General features: G+C 47.7%; 1 protein-coding gene and 1 pseudogene across 1 annotated transcript in view; both read right to left on the minus strand.

The window, feature by feature from the left end:
• LOC149345283 (excitatory amino acid transporter 3-like) overlaps positions 1–26,183 on the minus strand; it is a 126,571-nt gene that overhangs the window by 20,586 nt on the left and 79,802 nt on the right. The window contains exon 2 of the mRNA XM_089542742.1: positions 22,000–22,194. Within this exon, the coding sequence (XP_089398868.1) occupies positions 22,000–22,194 (195 nt within the window). The remainder of the gene's footprint in view (positions 1–21,999; positions 22,195–26,183) is intronic.
• On the minus strand, positions 10,353–11,493 carry LOC149345284 (uncharacterized; annotated as a pseudogene).

Below are 26,183 nucleotides of genomic sequence, written 5' to 3' on the forward strand. Positions count from 1 at the left end.
TTCTAACTGAAAAAGTCTATTTTTTAAAATTATCGAAATCGTAAGTCAAAATTCCTGAATATATGGGGGTATTCAGACTAGAAGGCAAAATCGAGGACCCAAGGAAGGCTATTTCTTCGTTTCAATGACATTTCATTATGCGATAGGCTAATGTGTCGGCCCAAGGGAATTGCTCTTAGTTTAGGAAGAAACACTGTAGTTCTTTGGGAAAAAAAAAAAATCGGTAATATCGCACGATGTCAAAAACGTTGCTTTTGCAAAATCACGAGTTCGGATCCGTGTGCAACCTGATTGTTTTTTCAATTATTTTACGCTAACGTTTCTGTTCGATGCAATGCAAAATAATGTTTTGGCTCCTATAATTTAGCGGTGAAAAAATCGCAACCATTCTTGAAAAAGTGATGCGTTCTAATAACGACAGTTTTTAGGACAACAAGGAGCAAGAAGGAGTGAGAACCGGATGTTGAAGTATTTTCTCAGTATTAATCCGTCCTTTTTATTACCGCCGGACAACGTCTGCACTTCTAGAACAAGCAGATGATTTTTGCTTAGACGTTGACATCAATCTAGAACTGAAAAAAAAATTTGAAAAAGAAACGCAGATTTGACAGGTATTTAAAAAAAAAAACAACCTCCATGATTTTCTTTAAAATTTCTCTGAATGACCATTAGTATCTGGTAGTTTTAGATAAAAAAAAAAGATTTGCATTATATTGTTCTAAACTTGAAAATAAAGGCCTAACAGGCCGCATTTCTTTCAGTTAGCATTACTGGATATTAAGCAAACAAGGGAAGGGGATGAGGGGCTCGTTATAAATATGAGAGAAGCCAACAGCCACAGAAACCAAGAAGCACAGGGGATTTTTTTTTGTGGTGTTGATCAAGAAAGAATATTACTGAATATGTTATCGCTTAAAGATAATTGATTAGAAAAGCAGAAGAAAAAACAACCACACGCCGCCGGTGGGATCCGAACCCACGACCTCCGAATTACGCGTCCGGTGCTCTACCTCTGAGCTGCGGCGACGGCTGTCAAACCTTCTGCTTTCGGGGGTATTTATGTTTACAAATAACCTAACCTCGAGAGTGTTCATCAGCGCCACCCTCGTTCGTAAGCGGCGGACGTGGAACGTCCTGAGTTACCGCTGGTGTGACGTAGAACGCCATCGAACGGCGAGAGTGGAAGCTGTGTGAGAACCCTCTTATGCTTCCTATGGCGTCAAGGCTGCCAGAACCGAGGCCCTCGCTAAGCGATTAAGCAAACAAGGGAAGGGGATGAGGGGCTCGTTATAAATATGAGAGAAGCCAACAGCCACAGAAACCAAGAAGCACAGGGGATTTTTTTTTGTGGTGTTGATCAAGAAAGAATATTACTGAATATGTTATCGCTTAAAGATAATTGATTAGAAAAGCAGAAGAAAAAACAACCACACGCCGCCGGTGGGATCCGAACCCACGACCTCCGAATTACGCGTCCGGTGCTCTACCTCTGAGCTGCGGCGACGGCTGTCAAACCTTCTGCTTTCGGGGGTATTTATGTTTACAAATAACCTAACCTCGAGAGTGTTCATCAGCGCCACCCTCGTTCGTAAGCGGCGGACGTGGAACGTCCTGAGTTACCGCTGGTGTGACGTAGAACGCCATCGAACGGCGAGGGTGGAAGCTGTGTGAGAACCCTCTTATGCTTCCTATGGCGTCAAGGCTGCCAGAACCGAGACCCTCGCTAAGCGATTAAGCAAACAAGGGAAGGGGATGAGGGGCTCGTTATAAATATGAGAGAAGCCAACAGCCACAGAAACCAAGAAGCACAGGGGATTTTTTTTTTTGTGGTGTTGACCAAGAAAGAATATTACTGAATATGTTATCGCTTAAAGATAATTGATTAGAAAAGCAGAAGAAAAAACAACCACACGCCGCCGGTGGGATCCGAACCCACGACCTCCGAATTACGCGTCCGGTGCTCTACCTCTGAGCTGCGGCGACGGCTGTCAAACCTTCTGCTTTCGGGGGTATTTATGTTTACAAATAACCTAACCTCGAGAGTGTTCATCCCCTCATCCCCTTCCCTTGTTTGCTTAATCGCTTAGCGAGGGTCTCGGTTCTGGCAGCCTTGACGCCATAGGAAGCATAAGAGGGTTCTCACACAGCTTCCACCCTCGCCGTTCGATGGCGTTCTACGTCACACCAGCGGTAACTCAGGACGTTCCACGTCCGCCGCTTACGAACGAGGGTGGCGCTGATGAACACTCTCGAGGTTAGGTTATTTGTAAACATAAATACCCCCGAAAGCAGAAGGTTTGACAGCCGTCGCCGCAGCTCAGAGGTAGAGCACCGGACGCGTAATTCGGAGGTCGTGGGTTCGGATCCCAACGGCGGCGTGTGGTTGTTTTTTCTTCTGCTTTTCTAATCAATTATCTTTAAGCGATAACATATTCAGTAATATTCTTTCTTGATCAACACCACAAAAAAAAAAAATCCCCTGTGCTTCTTGGTTTCTGTGGCTGTTGGCTTCTCTCATATACTGGATATTGTCTGCTAAAAGCGTTATGGTCAATAATTCGACTTAGAACTGAGTGCAGTGTTGTTGCATTTTATTTAGCATATTGGCATGATCTCAGAAAATAAAAAATAGCCATTTTTTTTTGCTTGTCGGCTTGCTAATGCCAGCAAAGACAAATACTCTGTCCTTCCTAACTTGAACCATCTAATGTATTTCATTGTTCAGCTATCGTGAGCATTCAGTTATATTTCTATATTTATTGTCTTTGATGAATTTCGCATGTCTGCTGATTCCAGACAGAAATCATTATTTGTACTTTTTTATACGTGCAACTTTTTCATATGCGAGAGCTAGTACTTTGACGCAAAAATTGTTTTTTAGTTGGCCGTTTAATTTAGGGTGAGGGTCAAGCCCGACCGGATTCAAATACTCCATGGACTTTCTTTACACGAGAAATGTGCAGCGTGTTAGACCAATAACGCTGTAGCATCGCGCATATAGCGTTTAAGGGTGCAAAATGAAGTACTCTTTTGAATTTCAGCGTCTTAGCGTTTTCAGGCGCACGACTCCGTTTTCGCAAACTGTATTGCCAAATAAAAGGGAACTGTGCATGTCGCGATCCCCGCTAGGGGTGGCCACGCACAAGGCGGTAAATGAGTACAACTGATTCAACGTCCAAAAAGAGGCTCTGCCCTATTTTTATTCTTGTAGTTATTTCCCTTTCATGATCCGGATCAGTTCTCACTACCTGCCATAAGTAGACATATTCTCTTACTACTTCCAGCACATCGCCACCAATTACGAACTGCTGTTCTCTTGCTAGACTGCTGAACATTACTTTGGTTTTCTGCGTGTTAGTTTTAGCCCCACCGTTCTGCTCTGCCTGCCTAACTCATTGATAATGCTTTGCAGTTCATGTCGTGAGTTACTTAGCAAGGCAATGTCATCAGCGAATCGCAGATTACTTAGGCTCCACTGGGGCCCAAACACTCTGCCCCACCGGCGGCTGCGGGAATTCCCCGGGGAGGGCGGAGCTTCCTGACCCGACGGAGTCGACGCAGCTGAGTGACCGCGGCCATGGTAGCTGCGTGGCGTCTGAAAGAGTCTAGCCAATAATCATGTTATAACCGACATACGCAGAAGCCTGAGACGGAGAGGTGCGCGAGTATGAAACACTCACCGGAAAGGGCTCGCCAGCTATCGCGCAGAACTGTGGGTTCTCTGCTGCGTGTAGAAGTGCAGTATTTGGCTCAGCTGTTCACGACGGCACAATATAGTGATTGAATTGAGCTAGTTTATGTACTCTGTTCAGAGGTGTTCAGAGCACCTTTAATACTGAACAGGAGAAAACCTATTTATTTTTATGTCGGGCAGAGCTGAAAGCTCTGTCTATGACGGTGATGTCAGAATTGTGTGATGGCTTTAAAACAACAACCGCCGGCTACGATGGCTTCGGTGAATATGCCATGGTACAGACCTCTAACTAGTTTGCTCGCATTGTGAAGGTCAGTCAAACTTACTCTCTTTTTGCTAAAAAATCAAGCAATTACTCGCTGGTACAGCTGCCAAGCTCACGGTACTGTGTCGCGGTTGCGCTGAATGTATGCACGTAATACACTTGATGCTAATCCTATCTTGCGACGTTGAGAATAGCCCGGGTCCTGCCAGCCGGGATGGTGAAACTGACCGAGTTGCAGACGCTCACGGCAGGCTAAACTAGGCTTGATTGGCAAATTAGAAATACAGGATGGGCTCAGCTCAAAACAGGAGACAAAACCATAAAGTATCTATTTAAATAAGCGCATGACTGACTTAGAAGACCATTATCAAGCTCTCATACCTCTTTGTGAGGACCTGGACACAATACGAACAGTATCAACTGAAGCTACTCGCCTCATCTCCGAATTATAAGCTCGCATGGATGACGCTGAGAACCAATCCCGCCGCAATAGTCTTATTTTATATAGAATTCCTGACCCCGCTGCTAATGAAACCTCTGCCGAATCTGAAAGACTAGTACTGAAAATATTCAGCGATCATCTACTAACAAACATTGAACCTAAGAAAACGGGACGGGCCCATCGCTTGGGGCGCCACTCAGAAACCGGCAACCGGCCAGTAATCGTGAAATTTGCTCATAGGAAGACGAAAGAAGCCGTTCTGTCGGAAGGCTGAAAGCTGAAAGGCACAGAATACAGTATTGGAGAGGATTTTTCTCGCCGAGTTCAGAAAGCACGAAAACACTTACTTACTTTCGCTGAGTCTGTACCAAGCCTATATGCTTTGCGTTAAAAAACCCTTTTCAAGGGCCTAAAACGAGGAAGCATAGGTAAAATTCGGCAAAAGAAATCGCGTAGCAAACATCCCATCGTCCGCAAAGAGAGCGTCAACCACGGCATTCCACCAGATGAACTTTCGTTTTCCGTAACCTTCACTGATATACGCAGTTTTCTTCCATAGCGCAATGTCATATATAACATCATATCCACAGACAGACAGCACCTTACTCATTTTGACAGAAACGTGGCTAAACAGTCACGTTTCTGATACCGAAGTTCTGGCAGATTAACCCAACTTCCGCGTTTATCGAAGTGATCGTAGAGACTGAAAAGGGGGCTGCGTTCTTATAGTGGTGCATCGACATATCTTATGCTCTTTTGTGAACAATAAATCAAAGCTCGAAATTTTGTGGGTTTTATGTCGTGCATCACCAGTAACAGTACTACTAGGCGTCCTTACAGACCCCCGCATAAAACTCCAGAATTTTGTCGATACCTTAATAATAATCTAATACAGCTCACAACAACCCACCGAAATGCTACTATTCTTTTTTTATGGATTTACACTTTCCCAACATAGTCTGGTGTAATATGTCATCTTCTTCAATAGCAAGCCCAGCAGAGACGACATATTTCAGTGACATCTGCCTGAACTTTAGTTTAACCCAGCCAATCTCCGAACCAACGCGCGTTACACTGGAATCTGCGAACGTTTTAGATATTGCCACGTATCATTGTAGCGTCCGTTCGTTCGCGCAAGGCCGCAGAAAAGGGGTGTTATCATTTTTGTTCGTGACGCGAGAAGCGACCGGACTTATCTCGATTGTTCACAGCCATGAACAGCTGCATCTACGTGTTTCTAGATTACTCTAGATGATCTCGACCTGTTATCTCGAAGTTTCCTTGCCGGCTTTAAATTGAACGATGCCGCGAGCAGCGGACATTTTCGTAGTTCGACGACTGACGAGCACGTTTGTTGCTTACGCCGCCGCCGAGTGACTCAGTTCTTTTTTGGGCGCAAGTCAGCCCAAATAAAGAGCTTCGTTTCTAAGACTGGTTGGTGTCTTCCTGACCGCTGCACTGCCGTCACTACAACGTGACAATATAATCCTGTGAAATAACACTGATACCCCAACATCAGTTACAAACCTTCGAAGGATTAGTGGCCGCAATGTATTTCACGTTACCTTCTCTTTTGCACTAATACCAAATCAGACACACGTAAAAAAAGAAAGCTCCACGGTAAAGGCAACTATCCCGCTACAAAATATGAACTTAGCACTTCTTTTTTCCCCACATTGGAAGCCGCATTTCTAAATCACTCAATTCATGACAATGGGTTGTGTTTCAAAGAAAAGCTTATTGATTTAAGTAATAAATTTATCCCAACGACCAATCCTAACGCCAGTCACCGAAGCCGTAGTTCATTGATGAAGAATAGAAAATATGAAAAGGCGTCTTTTTCGAGCTGCTAAAAATGACTGGGGCTCAGATTATTGGGAAACGCATTACAAAGCTGGAAAGACATATCGTACTGCAATCCACAACGCAGAGCGTTCTTTCTACAATTCATACTTCCATGTTTGCCATCCACTAACCCAAGACAGTTTGGCAGGTACTAAACTCTCATCCATAACGCCCTATCACCTTCACCAACGAATCACACGGAACGATGGCTGATACCGAACGTGCCGATACATTTACCGGCATTTTCGGCAGTTTTTTACAAAAGAACTTGACACGCCTTTTTTTTTTTGCCGATAAGTAACATTGCAGGTACCATGCCAGGTATCCCATTTTTTGCAGATGAAACTTCATCCATATTCGAGAAAATTACGAGAAAGTACAGAAATCTACTCTAAAGTGCTAAAAAACACATGCCACAAGTCTGCAGCATATTTGTCCTTACTGTTCTTCCAGTCACTTAGCTCTGGAACTATGCCGGATGATTGGAAAGTGGGAAAGGTCATTCCAGTCTACAAATCAGGCAATAAAAATTCTAAGCTAAATTACTACCCTATCTCATTGAAAAGCGGACCATGCAAGATAATAGAACATGTCATCCACTTTCAAACCATGACTTTACTAGACGTGAATCACTTTTTTCACCATTCATAAAATGGCTTCGAGAAGGGTGTCTCTTGCGAAAAGCAACTGGCACTTTTAATTCATGCTTTACATGTCAATGCTGACTCAAACATACGAGGTGGCGTGATCTTTCTAGATTTTGCTAAAGCTTTCGATAAATTACATCACCGTCGCTTGCTTTTAAAACTCCAACTGCTAAAACTGGGCGCTAACATTTTAACCTAGATTGAAGGATTTTTTACTAATCGTTCGCAATCGGCGTCATCTGTCATACTATCAGTAACACCTCTCACAAGGCCGCTCTGCAGTCTGAGATTAACAGTGTTTTAGAATGGTGCAGCAAATTCGAAAATGACCCCAAACATCCCAAATGTAAATGCATGTCCTTCTCTCGCTGTCACAGTACTTTTCTCTTCCCTTACACTACGTCGCTAACATGCCACTAGAGCTAGTACAATCTTATAAGTACCCACATGCAACCCTCGCGCCAGTCTTTGCGCGCACACGTTACCAATATCATCTCGGCATCTAAAGAAACCTTCGGCTTCTTGAAACGTCAATTACGAAATGCCTCGCCTCATGTTAAACTACTCGCACACGACATCTGCTGTGCCGAAACTCGAATGCGCCTTGCCCATTTGGAGCTCGCATCAATCATTTCTCGTCGAATCATTAGAATCTGTTCAAAATCGGGCTGCTAGATTCATTCACTCCCTATACTCTCATGACATCAGCGTTTCATCTTTAAAGTCTGGTCTGGCTCTCTGGTCGACGCCGCATTGCCAGCCTGTCCTTTTGTCACAAGTTCTTCTTTTCTTACTTTAATCAAGCACCATGTATCACAGCCGTGCCCCGCATTATCCACCGCACCAGCCGTCAGTTTCAAGCTGCGCACCCACGAGCTCGAACGCTCCGCTACATTCACTGCTTCCTTTTCCTTGCGAACAGCCACAGACCGGAACGGCGTTTCCCCAGACATCGCTGCTACCACGTGGCCATCTTCGTTTTTACAGTTTTTAAATGAGCATTTTGTTAGATGATTACTTGCCTCGAGATGTTTTTCTTTGTATAAAAACCCACGCCTAATGTAATGAGTTATTTTAAGGTAATAAACTGGACTGAACCGAAATAAAGTACGATACTAGTAGCTGCTCTATCAGCTATGACTTGAATGCTTATACCATCCGTACGCGGACCAGCTAAGAAGCAGGCCGCGAAAGGTGAAGCTATTCATATGAAACGCTTTCATACAACTTGGTAAAGTTTGGCTATAATATTTCCTTTGTGCTTCTGTTACGTAACCACCCAAGTTTCTCATCTCGGGCCATATGTGAAGCCTGCAGATATTTGCAAAGCTATACCACGCTTCGGAGAGCGGCAAATAACTTCCCTTCCGTATAAATAACAGCTTAACTCGCGTGTCACGTAAATGTAACCTACACGCCTCGATGTTCCTTTTGTCACAAAAAATATAGCCGGCAGACAGGATACCCGAAGGGGCCCAACAGAAGTTGCCCTGCATCGATAAATCACAGTCGCTGAAAACGAAACTTTTATCTTCAGAAGACCACAGTGCGGAGTACAGGTTCACCAAGGATCGAGGCCAGGCTACACGCCCACGCAGTTCAAAACGGAGGCAACCAGCCCTTTTTGGTGTCATGAATTACAATCGAGCGTAGGAAATTCTCCGAATTCAATTCTGTCAGCTTTTGCTGCCCGGCCAAATAATACATTTTCACTGTTAAAAGTAATTCTATGAAGCTACCCTTAAATGAATACTGTTTTGACCCAGCGAAAAGGTTCATATGGCAGTTCCAAGACATTTTAGTCGACGTGCTAAAGAACTAATTGATGACAGCACAGAGGACGACAGCCGTTTCCTTGGAGTGGTGAGCGATTCCGATGTAATGGCGATGATGATGATAAGCACTTTATAATATTTACAGACAGGTTGACAGGGAAGTAGCCTCTAGTGGGCCGCTCCCCTTAGGTGGAGCCCCTTTTTCAGGGACCCCATTGGTCTGGACCGCCACCCGATCTCCCTGAACCAGGGCTTGTTGGGGCGTTAGGTCCAGGCAGCGGAGCATGGCCGCCTCCCAGTCTTCTCAAGTTGGGGAATGGGTTAGGGGTGGAAGAGAAGGATTTCGCTGGCATGCCCAGGCCATGTGGAAGGTGTCAGCCACTGCTCCACAGAAAGAGCAGAGGCCAGAGAAGGAAGGATCGAAATGTTTGAGTACTGCCGGGCACAGTAGAGTGTTAGCATAGAGTGTAAGAAATATTCTTTCGCCCGCTTTCCCTAGCCCCGTGAGAGGAGCCGGGTACTGACAGTGCGAGTACCGGTAATGAGAAGATATATCTTTGAATGTTAAAAGAGGACAGGTGTCCTGATACCGATCGGGAGGGTCTACGTCAGGGGCCCGGTTAGTGAGTGCGCGCGGCCGAGTTGGCGGCCTCGTTCCCTGGTAAACTCTAGTGACCTTGAGTCCAAATGAGAAATCAAATCGTGGGTTCCTGATCCCGAGCTGCTCTTCGAAATATTCTTTGTGCTGTAGGCGCTATCTAGACCAGCTCATAATTCCGACGGGCCCCTCGCGAGTCAGATAAGATGAATTTAGATTGAGGGTGGGAGGCAGCCAGGGCGAATGCTATCTCCTCCGCATGCGTTGCGTTAGGGGCCTTAAAAGTCAGGCCGTCCACCTGTGTTTCCTCGTGAATGACTGCGGCCGTGTACCATCCTGCCCTGGAATGGTGTGGGCCCGCAACGTAAACGTAGAAAACGCTGTGTTTGGAGCCATAATGGTGGTCCAGGGCATTCGGCCGGGCCTGACGCGTCCATTGTGGCCTTTTCTGCCGATTTTGGTAGGAAGGGGTCGAACACGGAGGGCACCTCTCCAGAGTTTTGGCACTGGTACCCTTTCCTGAATGTGATGGTCGTGTTGTATATATAGCCGGTCCAGAAGGCGACGACCGGACACAGTCTGGGCAAGACGGGTGTATTGATTAGTGATGTGCGCTTCGCGCAGCTCCAGATGGGTGTTCACCGCCCCCAATGCAAGAAGCCTCGCATTGGAGGTAGAGATCGGGAGGTCGAGTGCCCTCTTGATCGTCTTGCAAAGAGCAACCTCCGAGATGCTTGCGCAAGTGCTGCCATGTAAAATTTCTACTGCCATGTAAAATTTTGGGTTGAGTTGAGCTAGACTCTGCAGCTGCGGCTCCCAGGCCTTGAACTGGGAGGGGCTCCGCAGAATCTTCGGCGATTACGCCCAGGTCAGCATTTCGCGTAAATTTCGATGCATGGTTTAAGTCCTTTAGCGGAGTAGACCTACGGCCGAAGCGTGGGCCAGACTCGTTAATCCATATTTTAGTATTATTGGTGACTGCAGTGGTCACGTTCTGAGTGATGTTTTCCAGGAACTTACCAAAGTTGGAAAACTGGCCTACCAACACGGCTAGGGTGTTTTCTATAGCCGTTATGCGGCTGTTCATCATGTTTTCTTGAGGCCTTTGGCATATAGGCTCGGGTCGCTCAGGGCGCACCACTGAGCCCGCCGGCGACGACGGCAGGCAAAGCGGGTCTGCGTGTGCAGAGAGTAAAATTTCGTTTTCAGCAGCTAGCTGAGCTACCTGCGCGATAAGCGCCGTAATTTCGCAGCGCATCTCTACGATTTCGGGGAAGAGGGAAGAAGGAGGCCGAGAGGCGTGGGAGGCTGCCCTAGCCCAGCTGCCTACCTTGCTCGATGACTTCTTGGTAACTGCAGCCGCTGATGGGCCGCTGCCACCTAGCTCCGGGAAGTCCCCGGCCTGGAAAGCCGGAGCACCCTGGTCCTGTGACGTCTTCGACGACGCCTTCGGTGACTTGGGGGGTGGAGGTGGCGTCTTCGAATTTGCTGGCGCGCGCGCTTGGCGACGGCGAGCGGCGGCGTTCCAATAGCCGCCGCTCCACCAGCCTTGCCGTTGGAAGCACCTCCTGGCACGGTGTCCGGCGACTGGAGAGGGGGGCCCCTTGGCGCTCCGGCCGGCGGGGACTCCTGGAGCTTTGTGGAGCCGGCGAAATTAGCCTTTCCATGCCTGTCAGCCCGTGAGGTGGGTTTCCCCGCAGACTATGCACACAGGTTTGCACTGGTGGGTCGCCATACCCCGTATGCAGTCGTCCCTACGTTTTGGCCGCAATGGCCGCAGCGTTCCTCTACCGGGCGGGGACAGTTGGCCACCCGGTGTCCGATGGTTCCACACCGGTAAGAAGCAGAGCTGGTGCGCTTGTACTCCCGCACTGGTGTGACCGTTCAGTTGTAGAGTACAAAGCGCGGCACCTTCCGCACCTCGAAGGTGACCAGCGCAGTCGATGATATTCCTAGCTTGCGTACGAAGGCGATATCTCCGTCGCACCAGGTGATTTTGTCGCGGAGAGTAGCCGAGGTCTCCCGCTCGTTAACGGTGATGATGCCCCGGCACGCCTTGCCGTCGAGTTTCTCGTGACCGATAAGATGAACTGAACCCTCACTTGACGTCAGGGTGAATCCCCGGGCCAGCTTGTTGGCGTTGCGACGTCTAGGGTGGCATAGAGAAAGATATTCTGGTCCCAGAGGGACCCGATAGTGAGGACTTTAACCGCCTCGGCGCCAACATAGGAGGGAAGGGCTAAGCCACCGGGCTTGAAAGCTTGGCGGAAGTCGACCGTGGCCCACGGCTTCACTACCAGAATGATTTCTTCTTTTTCCAATCGAGGCCCCCTGCGCAGACGCCACGAGGACTTCTGTGCCGGCGGAACTCGCGCGCCGATCTCTGGAGCAGGAGCGTATTGAGCCGCCATATCAGTATCGGAGGCGGCGGCAGCCGTCTTGGGGGCGTTGGCCACGCTTCCGTAGCGCGAGCAACGTGCGGAGGCTGTCGTCGGCTAAGCGTCCGACGGTTACGCAGCGCCTTGAGCAGCAGCAGGGTATATTTCTGTCCAAGGCAGGGTTGATGGATTGCAGCCCCAAACAGCGGAGGCCGCCATGTTGGCCGGTGGCCGCGGGCAGCCCTCGTGCAGAGAGGTGTTTGCGCTAGCTCTCATTGGGCCCAGAGGAGCTCCCACGAGGCAGAATAAAAATCGGGCGTAGAATGTCCTATAAAGGTCCCATCTTGGTGAAAGTGGTGTCTTCGTGCTCCGGACAGCTTTAGGCAGATTGTGTACGCCAAATGATCGAGGTGCAGCGAAAATTTCCGGCCTTCCGGGCGAAAACCGCCGGAGCCGATGACGAGTACGTTGGCTCTCAGGCGGCGCCCGCGTTGCCCCGTAATGGCGAGGCAGCGAGCTCACATCAGCTTACGATCTGTCATTGCCTATTTGGAGGGCCTCACTGCTACCATACCCCGGGAGTTTTCCCGGAATCGTTCCTCTTTTTGGATACGCAATGGCATCCTGTTCGAGGAAAACTCGAGCCACAGTGACCGCGCCTACCTCCTCGTCGTGCCGGCAGACCTCCGTGCCGATATCCTTTTTGCCTCTCACGACGAGCCCACCTCTGGTCACTTGGGATTTACACGCATCCTTGCTCGAATACTCTAGGCCTATTATTGGCCAAAACTTGCTGCCACCATCCGCCGCTACGTCCGAGGTGTCCGTAAATGCTATCGCCGCAAGTCACCTCCCCTCAAGCCCGTGGATTTGTTGCAACCAGTTGCATCCCCTCGCACATCCTTTAACCGAGGCGGCATGGATCTTCTGGGCCCATTCCCTGTATCGTCCGCCGGAAATAAGTTGGTAATTGTCGCCACAGACTGCCTGACACGCTATGCGGAAACCAAGGTGGTACCACGTGGCATATCGTCTGAAATCGCGCAGTTCTTCATGCACCGCACTGTTTTACGACACGGCGCCCCGTCTATGTAATGACCGATCAGGTAGAGACTCTCACAGCGCAGTTCATGCACGAGGTATTCAAGTTGAGTCACACCTGCCATCGCAAGAGTACTGCCTACCACCCGTAGTCAAATGGGCTCACCGAGCGACTCAACAAAACTAAAGCAGATATGCTCGCAATGTACGTAGACGTCCAGCATAAGACTTGGCATGAGATCCTCCCCTACATGACTTTCGAGTACAACACGGCCGTACAGGAAACCACTTACTTTAAGCCATTCCATCTTGTTTATGGGCGTGATGTGCACACAGTGCTGGATGCCATGTGTCCATGCACTGCCCACGACCGGGCGCTCACACCACACGCCGAGGAATTTGTCCCAAACGTGGAGGATGCCCGTCAACTGGCCCCATGGACATCAAGAGGCAACAGGGGACAGATGCACGCCGCTAAAACCAGCGACACCACCACGTCTTGTACCAACCCGACGACCAAGTCTGGGTGTGGACCCCTGTCCGCTGCCCAGGCTTCTCGGAAAAACTCCTATGCCGCTACTTTGGCCCCTACAGAGTGTTGCGTCGCATCACGGATGTGACTTATGAAGTTCTGCCCGACGGTTCTGTGCAGAGTGCGCGTCGTCGACCCCAGCCTGAAGTAGTGCACGTACTTCGTATGAAGCCCTTTTCATGCGCTGACAGCGCTTCCACAGTTGCTTTTTTTTTCTTTTTTCCCACACGGCCTTTTGCCTCCTGTCATTTTGCCCCTTCGTTTGTATTTCCGTTACCCCCTTCAGTTAGCTCGTGGCGTCCTAATGGTTTACAGTTTTTTTTTCGCGAGCGGGGAATAATGTCACCAGGTGGCCCCAGACGGCATCACAAGACAAAGAGGTGAAGGTTGGCTCACGAGCCCTGAGAGCTTTTTTCTGGAAACGCTGCTGGTGAACAGTGTCTCGATCCTTGGTTCCGTGACAATATACTTGACGTGGTTTCCAATAAACTGTGTTGAAGGACAGCGCTCGTGTCGATGAGCTGTTTCTTTTGTCCGTATTATTTCTGCACTGTTTCGCTGACAAGAAATTTAAAAATTACGAGGAAGTTTAGCGGCTAAACTGGCGAAAGGCGAAAGCCTGAGTGCTGCATTCTGCTACGCGATTGTTCACTGCACATTTTGTTGGTACATTAATTAACTGCCAATTAATGACGCTTAAGCTTCGCCTTTAGGAGTGGAACGCAACAGCGTGTTGTAGCGCTGCCACGGAGTCCAAAGAACGCCACCACCTGTTCGGCGCGGTGCGTTGCCCTTCGAACGCAACGGTTTTTGACAAAAGGAAATGGTCTGTAATTCTCTGTCATCTCGGTGGACACCTGAGCAGCACCGTACAGGAAGGGAGGAAGTGTGAATGAAAGAAGAAAGAGGGGCCGTAATGAACAAAATGAAAATTGTATTTGAGGAAAGGAAATTACTCATTAACTGTCTCACATATCTCAGTAGACACTAGTCGAAAATTGTATTTGAGGAAAGGAAGTTGCGCAGTAACTGTCTCACATATTTCGGTGGACAGCCGTCAAATTTCGCGCGCGGTGACGTCACGACAACTTGGGTCAATCTGAAACGCGGACAAATACGCCTTGCTCGTGGGTGAATTGGTTTTTGAGGAAAGGAAATGTATCTGTCTCTCATATCTCGGTGGACACCTAAACCTCGCCGTAACGGGAAGGGAGGAAGATGGGAGTGAACGAAGACACCGTATTCACTAGACGCACCTTTGTTCATTCCAAACCATCGAGCTGGAATGGCGCCGAGAAAGACGAAGACGGCGTTCCATATCATGTATCTCACGTTATCATCCTGGCTGATTGTTTGTCAGTTTTAGTCTCCCTTGAAACTTCCCAAAAAAATTTTTTGTGCCGTTTCCTGCGAATTTTTGTCCCGTGCACTTTAAAGGAGGTCCGTTTTGTCTGGGTTCCTGGTCATGCAGGCATTCATTCCAACGAGGTGGCTGATTATTTAGCAAGGTCAGCTCTTGACGGGCCAGTAATGCATCCCGTCCCGAATTTCAGCCTGCTGGGGATCTCCAGGTTTCAGCGGTTCCAACACATATCAGCCAGGTTACGCGATCCCTTACTAAATACTACTGATTATCAGCACTTAGCGTATAAATGGAACGTCCGTTCGTGTAAAACCAGGCAGTGTGAGGTAGCAATGACGCGACTGCGGTGCAGGATTCCCAGTTTAAATTTATACCTATGCAGATGTGGGTGGTCTCCGACAAACCTATGTGACTCATGCGGGGACGTTGAATCTGTGGACCATTTCCTGCTCTACTGTCCAAAGTTCGCACTTCAGAGAAAGAATTACCTGGAGGTCCCTCTCTCCAGGTTAGGGCTCCCGTTATCTCTGCCAGTGTTGTTATCGTTCGGAGCGAGCGCCAAAGGTTTTGCATTGAGTTCAATTTGTGGGAATCTCCATGATTACATAATTGCAACTGGTAGGTTGATTTGCTAACTCCTTTAAAAGTCTCGGAGTTTTTTTTTTAATTATTATTCTCGCCAAAATGTTCTTTGTTATTTCACTTCAAATATTCTTCTGTCGTTTTTCATGAATACATTTTTCAAAATTCACGTTTGGCTCCGATATTTTCTCGTAATCTTATGAAAATTGCCTTACGTATACCACTATACCTTGGCCAATCCCCCCACGTGGGTATGTGCCATTATAAAGAGGTGAAGAAGAAGAGAAGAACGGTCGCGTTTTCATGAATACATTTTTCAAAATTCACGTTTAATCCTATGAAAATTTTCTTATTATACCCCTACACCTTGGCCAATCCCCCCACGTGGGTATGTGCCATTATAAAGAGGTGAAGAAGAAGAAGAAGAAGGTCGCGTTTTTGATGCTCTCCGCAGAAATGGAGAAATCGGCCCTAGGCCGAGGTACTGTTGCGGCTTCTGCTGCCAGTAATACTTACCGTACTGTTCTTCCCCGTCTGCCTGCTGGTAAGCTGGTATTTAACTCCGTATTTCTGCATGCGGACCTTGCTGGCCGTCCCTATCGTGCCCAGGACTTCAGAGATGCCTTACGGGGTGTCGTTGACCTCTGTGACATCAGCTCTATCGGACAGTTTCAGATGTCTCACGTATGGATGATAACATGCAAGACAGCGTTAGCGAAAGCTAAGCTCGTGAGCACTCAGGAGTTACAAGTGAAAAACCGCCGTTGTCTAGTGATTGACCCGGAACCGAAGACAGTAAAGCTCAAGATACTTTGGCTCCTTGAACATCTTGAAGATTTTTACATTCGGGACGCCCTTCGCGCTTGCGTAACGATTACGTCCATCACAGTGGAGCACTGGAGGGTTCCAGAAATGGAGGGCATGCGCACCTTGAATCGAGACGTTGCCTTGACTCTTGCTGATGGCGTCACTGTCAATGACGTGCCTCACATTTTGACAATTTGCGGTGTACAATGTCTGGTTTTAGTGCCACGAAGGCCACCACTGTGTCTCCGTTGCCACAAGGTTGGCCAGATACGCCGTCATTGCCGCACTCCTCGGTGTGATGATTGTCGGCGTTTCGGCCATACTACAGAGGAATGCGTAGTGTCGTATGCTCATAAGCTACGCGGTGGCACCCGTGCCATGGACGACGCATTGCAGGAGCACTTGATGGACGCAACAGAAGTTTTGGATGCTGTTGGTGGCACGCCAGCGGTTGCGCCCATTGACTCAGCGACTACTGACCCGCTGTCTGGCCCCGTTCCTGCTGTGCAGCATGAGCCTACCCAGCCTTCACAGATGGAGCAGCTGTCTGCAGATGATGAGCGTTGATGCCTGGCGGAGCAGGCTCCAGCTATATGTAGTGTCACTGATGGCACTCTTGGCGCACGTGCCTGTGCTGTGCGTGGGCCAGAGGAAGACAACGACGACGGTGTGGCTCCGGCGCCGAGTGTCTGCACTGCTACATCTTCTGAGGCTCCTGTCGGATGTGCCACAAAGGTAACAGAGTGCCAACCTGGCACTTCACTCCCCGACGGCAACTGTGATGCCGATGAGCAAATTTTAAGTGCGGCCTCGAAGCGCGGTGTGTCTGCGAGTTCTGCCTCCTCTGAGGAGGACAGTGTCCCCGCCAAGCACAAGTCCCGCCGTCGAAAGTCAAAGAATAAGAAACCTCCTCGGCGCTCCAGATCAAGGAGAAAGGGCGTCAACTCTAGGGAGGTCAGACCTTCCGGAGTGATGCCCCCAGACGCCGTGGATACCTGATTGAAGCTCCATTTAGCCACCATGGCGTCTAACCAGCAGTTGACTGTCGCAACAGTCAACATATGTGGACTCCGTTCAAGGCAGAAACAGGTACAGTTACGCCGATTGCTTTGGGGCAATCGGCTAGACATTGTCGCTATTCAAGAAACTAAGATAGAAAGTGAAGTGGATACAGAGATAGCCCTGCGACCTTTCCTAACAGATTACAACGTGTGTGTCGCACTCAGTGGGTCTTTCGGCAGGTTGCTTTCTTTTCTTAAAGAAGAGTCTACCTATTTCTGACTTTAAGTACCAAGTTGACATAGAAGGGCGTCTGATATGTTGTGACTTTCGACTGCATGGCGAGTCGTGGAGGGTTATCAATGTGTATGCTTCAAATAATCCGGTGCAACGAGCAGTTTTTTTTCATGCCATTGCAACTCTCCTAGGATGTGATCGTTATGTCGTTTTCATGGGTGACTTCAACTGTGTGTGCGACCCACGCGATCGCACAGGTCCTAACCAAAACGCCGATAAGAGCTCTGGTATATTATTGTCTATTACCGAAAACGCAGGTTTATTTGATGCCGGATTGCCATCCGGCTTCACATACATCAGAGGAGCCTCACATTCACGCCTTGATCGCATTTACGTTTCCGTAGATCTCCTTAAACGGCACATTTCATGTGATGTCAAGCCGGTTTCTTTCTCAGATCATGCTATGGTCATTGCGCGGATTGGAGAATGCGCCCGTCCCAAATTTCAGCCGTAGTGGGAACTGTGGAAGCTTAATTCCGAGCTTCTAAATGATGAGCATTTTCAGCAGCGAGTGATGACAGCTTTGGAATCTTGCTTGGTCATGGATGTCCCATTATTTGCAGCTTGGGAGATGTTTAAGCTAGAAGTTCGTAGCATAGCTATTGAGATCGGCTCCGTGAAGTCTTATCTTAAGCATGGTGAGGAGAAACGGTTACTTCAGAGTCTTTATAATCTGCATGCGCTTGAATGTTAGGCTCCTGGCTTGTACACAGAGGAAATTGGTGCTGTTAAGTGCAACTTTCAGAAGTTTGATGCAGAACGCTATCGTGCGGCCCGTGTACGATCCCGCAGCAGCCGTGCTCTGCACTCTGAGGAGCCTACTAGACAGGCCTTGCTAGATGAGCGTCGTCACGTGGCTGCCAAGCGAATTTCTGAGCTCTACTGTGGTGGTGCCCTGGTCACAAGTACAGATGTCATAGTTACCGAGTTTGAAAACCACTATAGCTCTCTGTTTGTTGCCACGCCTAGCACTGCTGATGATGATCATATAGCGCGATTGGTGTCCATGATTAACCCACTCAATGAGGATGAGTGCAAGGCAATAAGTGGCTCTTTAAGCTTGGGTGAATTGCAAGATGCAATTGATCAATTGCCGCTTTCGAAAACTCCGGGGCCTGACGGCCTCTCAGGAGAATTTTACAAGGCATTTAAATCCGTTCAAGCCCCTGTCCTGCTCCAAATTTTTAAGACAAGTATTGATGTTGAATTTCTGCCTCAGTCATTTACGAAAAGTCATATTGTCTTTATACCAAAAACCGAGGATAAGGAAAAACTTCGATTTGTAGATGGCTACAGACCAATCACGCTTTCTAATGTAGATTATAAGATTTTTGCTAAAGTACTGTCAAATCGGCTGCAGCTTGCAATGTCTACATTGATTGGGCCTCATCAAACATGTGGCTTGCGGGGACGATCAATACAATCTAACCTACATGTAGCGCGTACGGTGTTGCAGTATTGCAGTGACACTCAAGAACAATTAGCAATGCTGCAAATTGACCTGGCAAAGGCATTTGATCGAGTGTGCCATTGATTTCTTTTTGCACTTTTAAATCACGTCAATCTCGGTTCAATACTTTCTACTGGCATACGCCTTTGTTACAAATCCTGCACCACGCGCTTGATTGTTAATGGCTCTCTCTCGCAACCAGTCCCAATTCAGTCTTCGGTGAAACAAGGGTGCCCACTGTCTCCGCTCCTGTTCGCATTATACTTGGAACCACTTTGCATAAGTGTTATAAACAGTAGAGCTGTCAATGGTTTCCGAATAATGGGCCACGAACTGAAGGTATTGGCTTATGCAGATGACCTTGCGTTTTTTTTTGTACTGATAAGCCAAGCATCGATGAGGTTATTCGTTTATTGGAGGACTTTGGTTCGGTGTCAGGAAGTCGGATTAATCGCTCTAAGAGTTGCGGTGTTTTGTTTGGTAGCTGGGGTTCGACACCTGCTGAATATGCTGGTGAATATGGACATGCAAGCCACCAAAGTACCTTGGCGTCCCTTTGAATGCCTATAAGCATAGCGCACATTATTGGAAAGACCGCGTGTCAACTCTTCAGCGCTATGCTCAAACGTTTGTCCCCCATGGCCTCTCAATTTTTGGCAGGGCGACCGCCTGTAATCTGTTTCTCGCCACTAAAATATATTATGTACTGCAAATTATTCATTGCGCAAGACTTCCCATCCAGCGTTTTTACAGGGTTTTCGCTACTTTTGTGTGGGATTCGTCTTTTGAATCCATGAGGCGTGATAACCTTTTTCGGCCTGTAAGCGCTGGCGGCCTTGGTCTAGTTCACCTGTATGTCCGACAGACAGTGTCACGTTTCATGTTTTTCCGTGACACTACACACCCAATAGTACGTTCATTCCTGCAAACAAATTTAGTTCATGTTTTACCCAACCTCATTGTGTCTTCCAATGTTTGTGACCGTCCGTGTTTGTGGGGCATAATGCAAGAGGTGTATTTGGCTGTCCGTTTCCTGCTTGTTCGTTTTTCTCCTGAGTTCATTTTTTTAGTGTCGAGGAAAAAGTTGTATAAGGATTTGATTAGTATGCTCTTCCCTCCGCCCATGTACCGCTCTCTGTATTTTGGTTTACCGGGGCATGACGTACTCAAAAGAGTACGTAAGATGCCAGTCTCGCCGTGTACAAAGACCTTTTTCTTTAAGTTACACACCGGTACATTGCCCGTTAGAACATGGTTAGATAAGGGCATTTTTGTGTCTACCGTTAATTGCCGCCTTTGTGATGAACCCGAAACAATTGAGCATTGTTTCATCAGTTGCAAAGATGCAGTACTCTTCTAGGATATCCTGCAACGCACATTTAAAAAAAGAATTCATCTGACTCCACATTCTGTTCGCTATCTCACTGCGCTGCCATTTGCTGATGAACCCCTGGACATGTTCTTTCTGATTGGACTGCACAGCCTCTGGAAAACCCGCATGATGGACAGACACCGTGAACCTGTTGTGTCTACAAAGGATCACTTCAGTCCAATGGTTGTTCATATAAGAGACGTGTATGCCCAGACTGAGTACGAACCGGAGTGGCGCTCACTATTAGTGATGTGCTCTGCATTGCCCCTTTTCTAGTGGATGGTCTTTTGACTATTGTCACGTTGTAGTGACGGCAGTCCAGCGGTCAGGAAGACACCAACCAGTCTTGGAAACGAAGCTCTTTATTTGGGCTGACTTGCGCCCACAAAAGAACTGAATCACTCGGCGGCGGCGTAAGCAACAAACGTGCTCGTCGGTCGTCGAACTACGAATGTCCGCCGCTCGCGGCATCGCTCAGTTTAAAGCCGGCAAGGAAACTTCCAGATAACAGGTCAAGATCATCTACGGTAATCCGGAAAAACCTAGATGCAGCCTTTCATGGCTGCGAACAATCGAGATTAGTCTGGTCGCTTCTCGCGCCACGAACAAAAGTGATAACGACCCTTTCCTGCTGCCTTGAGCGTGAACGAACACACACTGCAATGATACGTGGCAATATGTATTGTTTACCACTGTTTTCATAATGGCTTATATATAGTTCATGTACATAGAACATTACATCACTGTAATAAATACTATGTTGAAGAAAAAAAAAAGCTGTAATGGCGGAGTGGTAGCGTGCTCGACTCGCACTCCGGAGACCGGGGTTCGATTCTCAAGCTCGGCAAATTTCTTACTGGGTTTTATTTATTTATGTGGTGTGACTAGAAAGGTTTGGCTAATTGGTTAAGTAGGGAATTAATTAAACTCAGTCAAACTTACTTGGAGCATCACTAAACGATCCCTTTAATTGGTTGCATGGTTAGTAGCCAAAGTACAATTGGCCCCGTTTGAAATTCGCGCACTGTGACGTCACAACCGTTTCGACTATTTGAAAAGCGTGACATTTCTGTCGACAGCTCCTGCTTACAACGATGAGGCATTAAAGGCTTCCGCCTTAAAACGCAAGAAAAAAACAGGTATAAACGTCCCCAAGCGAAACTTGCACTCTTGAGGTATATACGGTGGCTGAAGTGATCCCCTCATAAGACCCGGTAACTAAGAAGAATAATACGAAAGGAAGACCACGACATACATGCCTACCCATATATCGCCTTTTTCTAGTTTTTATTCGTTTATTCCTCTTGAGCTGTGCACTTCCTTGCGTTGTTTTTTTCGCGATCCTTTTCGTTCCTAGGTCTTTCTCTCCTCTGACATTCATCGTACATGAAAGTACCTTTTCCATCTCGTCTTTTATTGTTTTCTTACCACCTGCCGCGTAGCCGTTTCTTCTGCTCCTGTATGTGTGTTTCGCACTCTTTTCAGGTTAACTCGGCTTCCCCGTGATCCTTGCCAGCCGAAACAGCATGTACGAAAGCTCGTTGTAAGGTAGTCTAAGTTTACTGCCTGTCCACCCTCTCTGCACCACACTCACAACTTTCCTTCCCTCCGCCTCGGCATGTGATACTCTCAGTGATGGCACTGCTTAGCCTTTGGCCTGACAGAAGCCATTGCACAAACTTTGGCTACGTGGTCTGAGGCTTTCCTCCCACCAGTTGTTCGTTTTGTGCTGTGAATAATTAAATCTTGCCTGCCCTCTCTACCGTGGACTATTCAGTTATTTTTAGTCGGCCCTTTCATTTACGGCAGTAATGACTGTACCTTCTTGGCCCTGTGCCCGTGCAGTCGGTGCAACTAAAGTCTACGGTCACCGCCAGTATATTTGAATCGCCTGTGAAGAGGAGACACTCACAGCAAAAGGAGGAAGTTGTCGGGGCCGAGCGGGACTCCCTGCGCCTGCGCCACGCTCATCGCCAGCGACATCCGCAGGGCCCCGCTGACGTCCTTGCGTGCGGTGACCAGCACAGGAAGCAGCAGGCGGGCCAGCCGGGCGTCCAGCTCGCCGCCACTCTCCGCAAATGCCATAGCCAGGGGCATGCTTGCCATGCTGCCCGCGCAACAAAGACCCCCCCCCCCCACTTATGAGGAGGCACTGTAAGGCGAATGACAACAGTCATACAACATCTCTCTAACCTAGAAACATGAGAATGCGGTTCGCTTTAAGAAGCGACGTGCTGGCAGCGCGCCGCTCGTTTTTTGCGGCTAGTCCTAGGCGGCTTCGCATAGCAGCCGCTACCCAGAGGCCCACACAAGTGAGTTGCTTTCCGCAACACCTTCGGCACAAGTCTTCGGTCAGCCAGGCTATCACCGCATGACAAGAAGTGCTCCAGACGCTGGCTTGTACGCCTATGTCACGCTTAAAGTATTTGCCAGTTTCGCAGTGAAAAAAAATACACTGGATCTAAAGGGTGAGAAGATCATATGAGCCGTCGACAGATGCGCTGCGTAAATTCCGGCCCACATTGAGCGATTTTTGCTCGCGAAAACGCTTGTGACATTACTGTGGGCATTTGACACGGAATAAACTATCGTGGATGCAAAAAGCGGGCGCGATAAACGCCCATCATAATGAAACTTCGGCGGCACGGCTGCGTGCGTGTCACACGCACGCTCGATGTGGGCCAGGTTTTACACCGACATTCGAGCTGCGCCATTTATTTATTTATTTATTTATTTATTTATTTATTGCATTACATTTAGGGCCTGTGGGCACTACACATGTGGCGGGCGTCACGTTTAGCAAATGTGACAATTCAAAGTAAGATGCCAAGAAATAAGAAAGGAAACACACAAAAGAATGAGAAAAAAGGACCCCATAAGGTGAAACGCGGAAGACACCCAAACATGAGAATATAATAAGAATTTACAAAAAAATGACTACCGACAGATGATCTGAACAATAAGGTTTCTTCTGAGGTTGGAGGAAGGCGGCTCCACTCTGCGCTAGTGTTAGGAAAAAAGGTTTAAGGTCCATGAGGGCTTAATGTTCAAAAGCGACTAAAGGGTATGAGGTACGCTGTGGTGGTCAAGAGCTCAAGAAATTTCTACCATAGCGTTCACTGACATCGAGCAGTACACGAACCTGTAGCATTTCGCCTCCATCGAAATGCGACAGCCGCGGCCTGGAATGAACCCGCGTCTTCCGGGTCAGCAGCCGAGCGCCATAAGTTCTGAGCCACCGCTGCGGCTTTAGATAAAATGATTCATAAAGTACATTATTTCCACAATATGGATTGAAAACTAAGGTGGAGATCTATACGCATACCCAGAGAGAGAGAAAGTAGTTTGGTAAAGGAAAATTGACTTGCGTACCTAAGTGTTCACCTAGATAAGTGGTATCTCCGCCACTGCGCAAGGCTGCAGGGGTAGAGGAGATGGGGATTGTGGCGTATAAGAACCAGGCAGACATCACTGCCCGGTGTTCACAAGTATATATTTTTAGGCCCACTTCGGCAGGCGGAAAACCAGACTGTGTGCCGAATCTCTTCTCCCACGTACACGCTCCTCTGTCTCTTATAAAGTCGTATTTGCAGCATCGCCTTCAATGTGTAGTAATAACAAAGCAGGCCTCATCTTTTTTTACTGTTAAAACCGGCGTTCCACAGGGAAGCATTTTAGGTCCGCTGTTGTTTCTTTTGTACATAAATGACATCACGAACATCGACAACACACCAGAGTACATAATATACGCAGACGATACAACTATGCTTTTTAAAGGCGACACTCCAGATTCAATAATTCCAGTTGTAGACAGTACGCTAGACAAACTGAGGGCTTAGAGGGAACATAATTCTCTAATCATAAATACACAAAAAACAAAAGCAGTCGTATTCCACCCTAGGCAACGTGTAATTTCTAAAAACTTTGATTTATGCATGGGGGACTCCATTATAAATGTTTCACCTTCTGCTAAAGCACTAGGAGTTATTTTTCACGAAAATTTGAGTTGGAATGCTCAGATTGACAATGTTGTATCTAAACTTTCAAAATGCACGGGTGTTCTTGCAAAATATCGCTCCTGTTTACCAGTGTCAATCAAACTCATAGTGTACAATGCACTGTTTTCGCCCTATCTCAGTTACTGTTTTTTGGTCTGGGGCAGTACCACGGAAACAAATATCCAAAAGCTTTTTCGTGTGCAAAAGAAAGCAATTCGTTTTATTGCAAACGCTGAATACCGAGCTCACACGGATGAGTTGTTTACCCACCTCAATATCCTCAAAATTTCAAAGCTCTACGAATATTACTTAGCGACAAGGTATAAAAAATCCCTTCACCATATCCACGACAGCTTTCTGGACCTGTGCGCGCTAAAACCAAATGACCCAGCATATACTCTTCGAAATCCTGAATTTTGGTGGATCCCCTTTTCACGCACTACATATGGTCATCAATTGCTCCGCCATAGCGTTCCAACACTGCTAAATAAGCTTACCTTGAACAACGTCTGTATTGACACCTGCAATCAGAGAGACATCCGGGAGATATGCTTACGATTGTAATGTTATTTATGTTGTTTGTGCCTGAGACCGCATTTTAATCACTTGATGCACTTTTTTTTTTTTGAGATCTAGTGACCGCTTTGCTTGACATGTTTTTTGTATTACTAGAATGTACAGCTTAAGTGCCAAATTTTTTGCTCTTTATTTCACACGCAAATCTTATTCGTGTTCTTTTTTTTTTTGTACACGTGTCCCCCCGCGCTGCAAGTCATGTATACGGGGGGGTTCAGGCTGTTTCAAGTGGAAGTTGTTTCCACTTTTTGCCTGAACCAACCCTCATCAATTTCTGATGAAAATAAAAACGTTTGATTGATTGATTGATTGACGCTAAGTTGTCGCTCGTCTTCTTTTTCATCCGGACCATAGCAGCAATCGCGTGGTAGGCCGCTACAGGGTTCCCCGTCTAGCGAGGAAGCCGTGAGTGTGACAAGCGGGAAACAGCACGAAGTGCACCAGCCCGGTCAGGAAGGGATGCGGGAGCATAATTAAATGAGTCTTGAGAGTCGAAATAAGCAGGCTTCAGGCGATCATTGGGGATATTGTCCTCCCGGCCGTTGGGAAGCAGCAGAAAGTACTTGCTGTGCCGCTTGAGGGCTTTGAACGGGCCGGCGTAAGGGGGACGTGAGGGAGGACGCACGACGTTGTTTCGCACAAAGACGTACGTACAGCTCTGAAGGCCGGGGTTGACGTACGCACGACGAGTAGACTCTTGGAAGCGGAGGGTCGATGTCAGGCAGAGCCCTGTGCAGACGGCAGGCGTAGTCGGAAATGTCAGTAGGAAGGGTTAGGGAGGGGTCGGAGAATTCACCTGGGACGCGAAGAGTGGTACCCAACGTGAGTTCGGCGGCACTGGAGGAAGTCACTGCGAAGAGTGGTGCGGATGCCAAGCATGACGAAAGGAAAGCGCTCAAGCCACGTTGTAGGGAAAGTCGAAGACATGAGTGAGGCCTTCAGCTGTCGATGAAAACGTTAGATGACGTCATTTAATATCAGATGGTAAGAGGTTGTTTTGACGTGGTTCACGCTGAGCAGCCTAGAGAGGTTAGCGAACAGTACGGTGTCAAACTGACGACCGCGGTCAGTCGTAACGGTGAAGTAAAACTCTAGTTTGGGCGAGTTGGTTCATGATGAAATAAAAACTGGTATGGCGCAAGAAACGGGGACACAGGAGGCACACAAAACACAGGACTGACGCCAACTTTCAACTGGGGTTTATTGCACCAAGCCTGCCTTTTATACCACAACCAAGCCATATCAACGAAAGCGTAAACTTTGTACATATAAAACGGCAATTCATGCGACCACTGGCAATATAGTAACGCTGATCATAACAATCTAATCTAAACAGAGCTTGGGAGGCCAACTTATTTTCTGGCCAGCAGAAACACATCAACCAAGGCAAAAAAGAAAAAAGAAACAAGGCACTGGGGCATGACAAATCCACACTAACGAATTATGAAACGCGTGATGAAGGCGAAACAGAGCAAAAAATCGAACGACTATGAGATAAAACCACGTGAAAAAAGATAACCAA

The sequence above is a fragment of the Amblyomma mixtum genome, chromosome 5, assembly GCF_055824585.1.
Source record: "Amblyomma mixtum isolate Tamu chromosome 5, ASM5582458v1, whole genome shotgun sequence".
NCBI lineage: Eukaryota > Metazoa > Arthropoda > Arachnida > Ixodida > Ixodidae > Amblyomma > Amblyomma mixtum.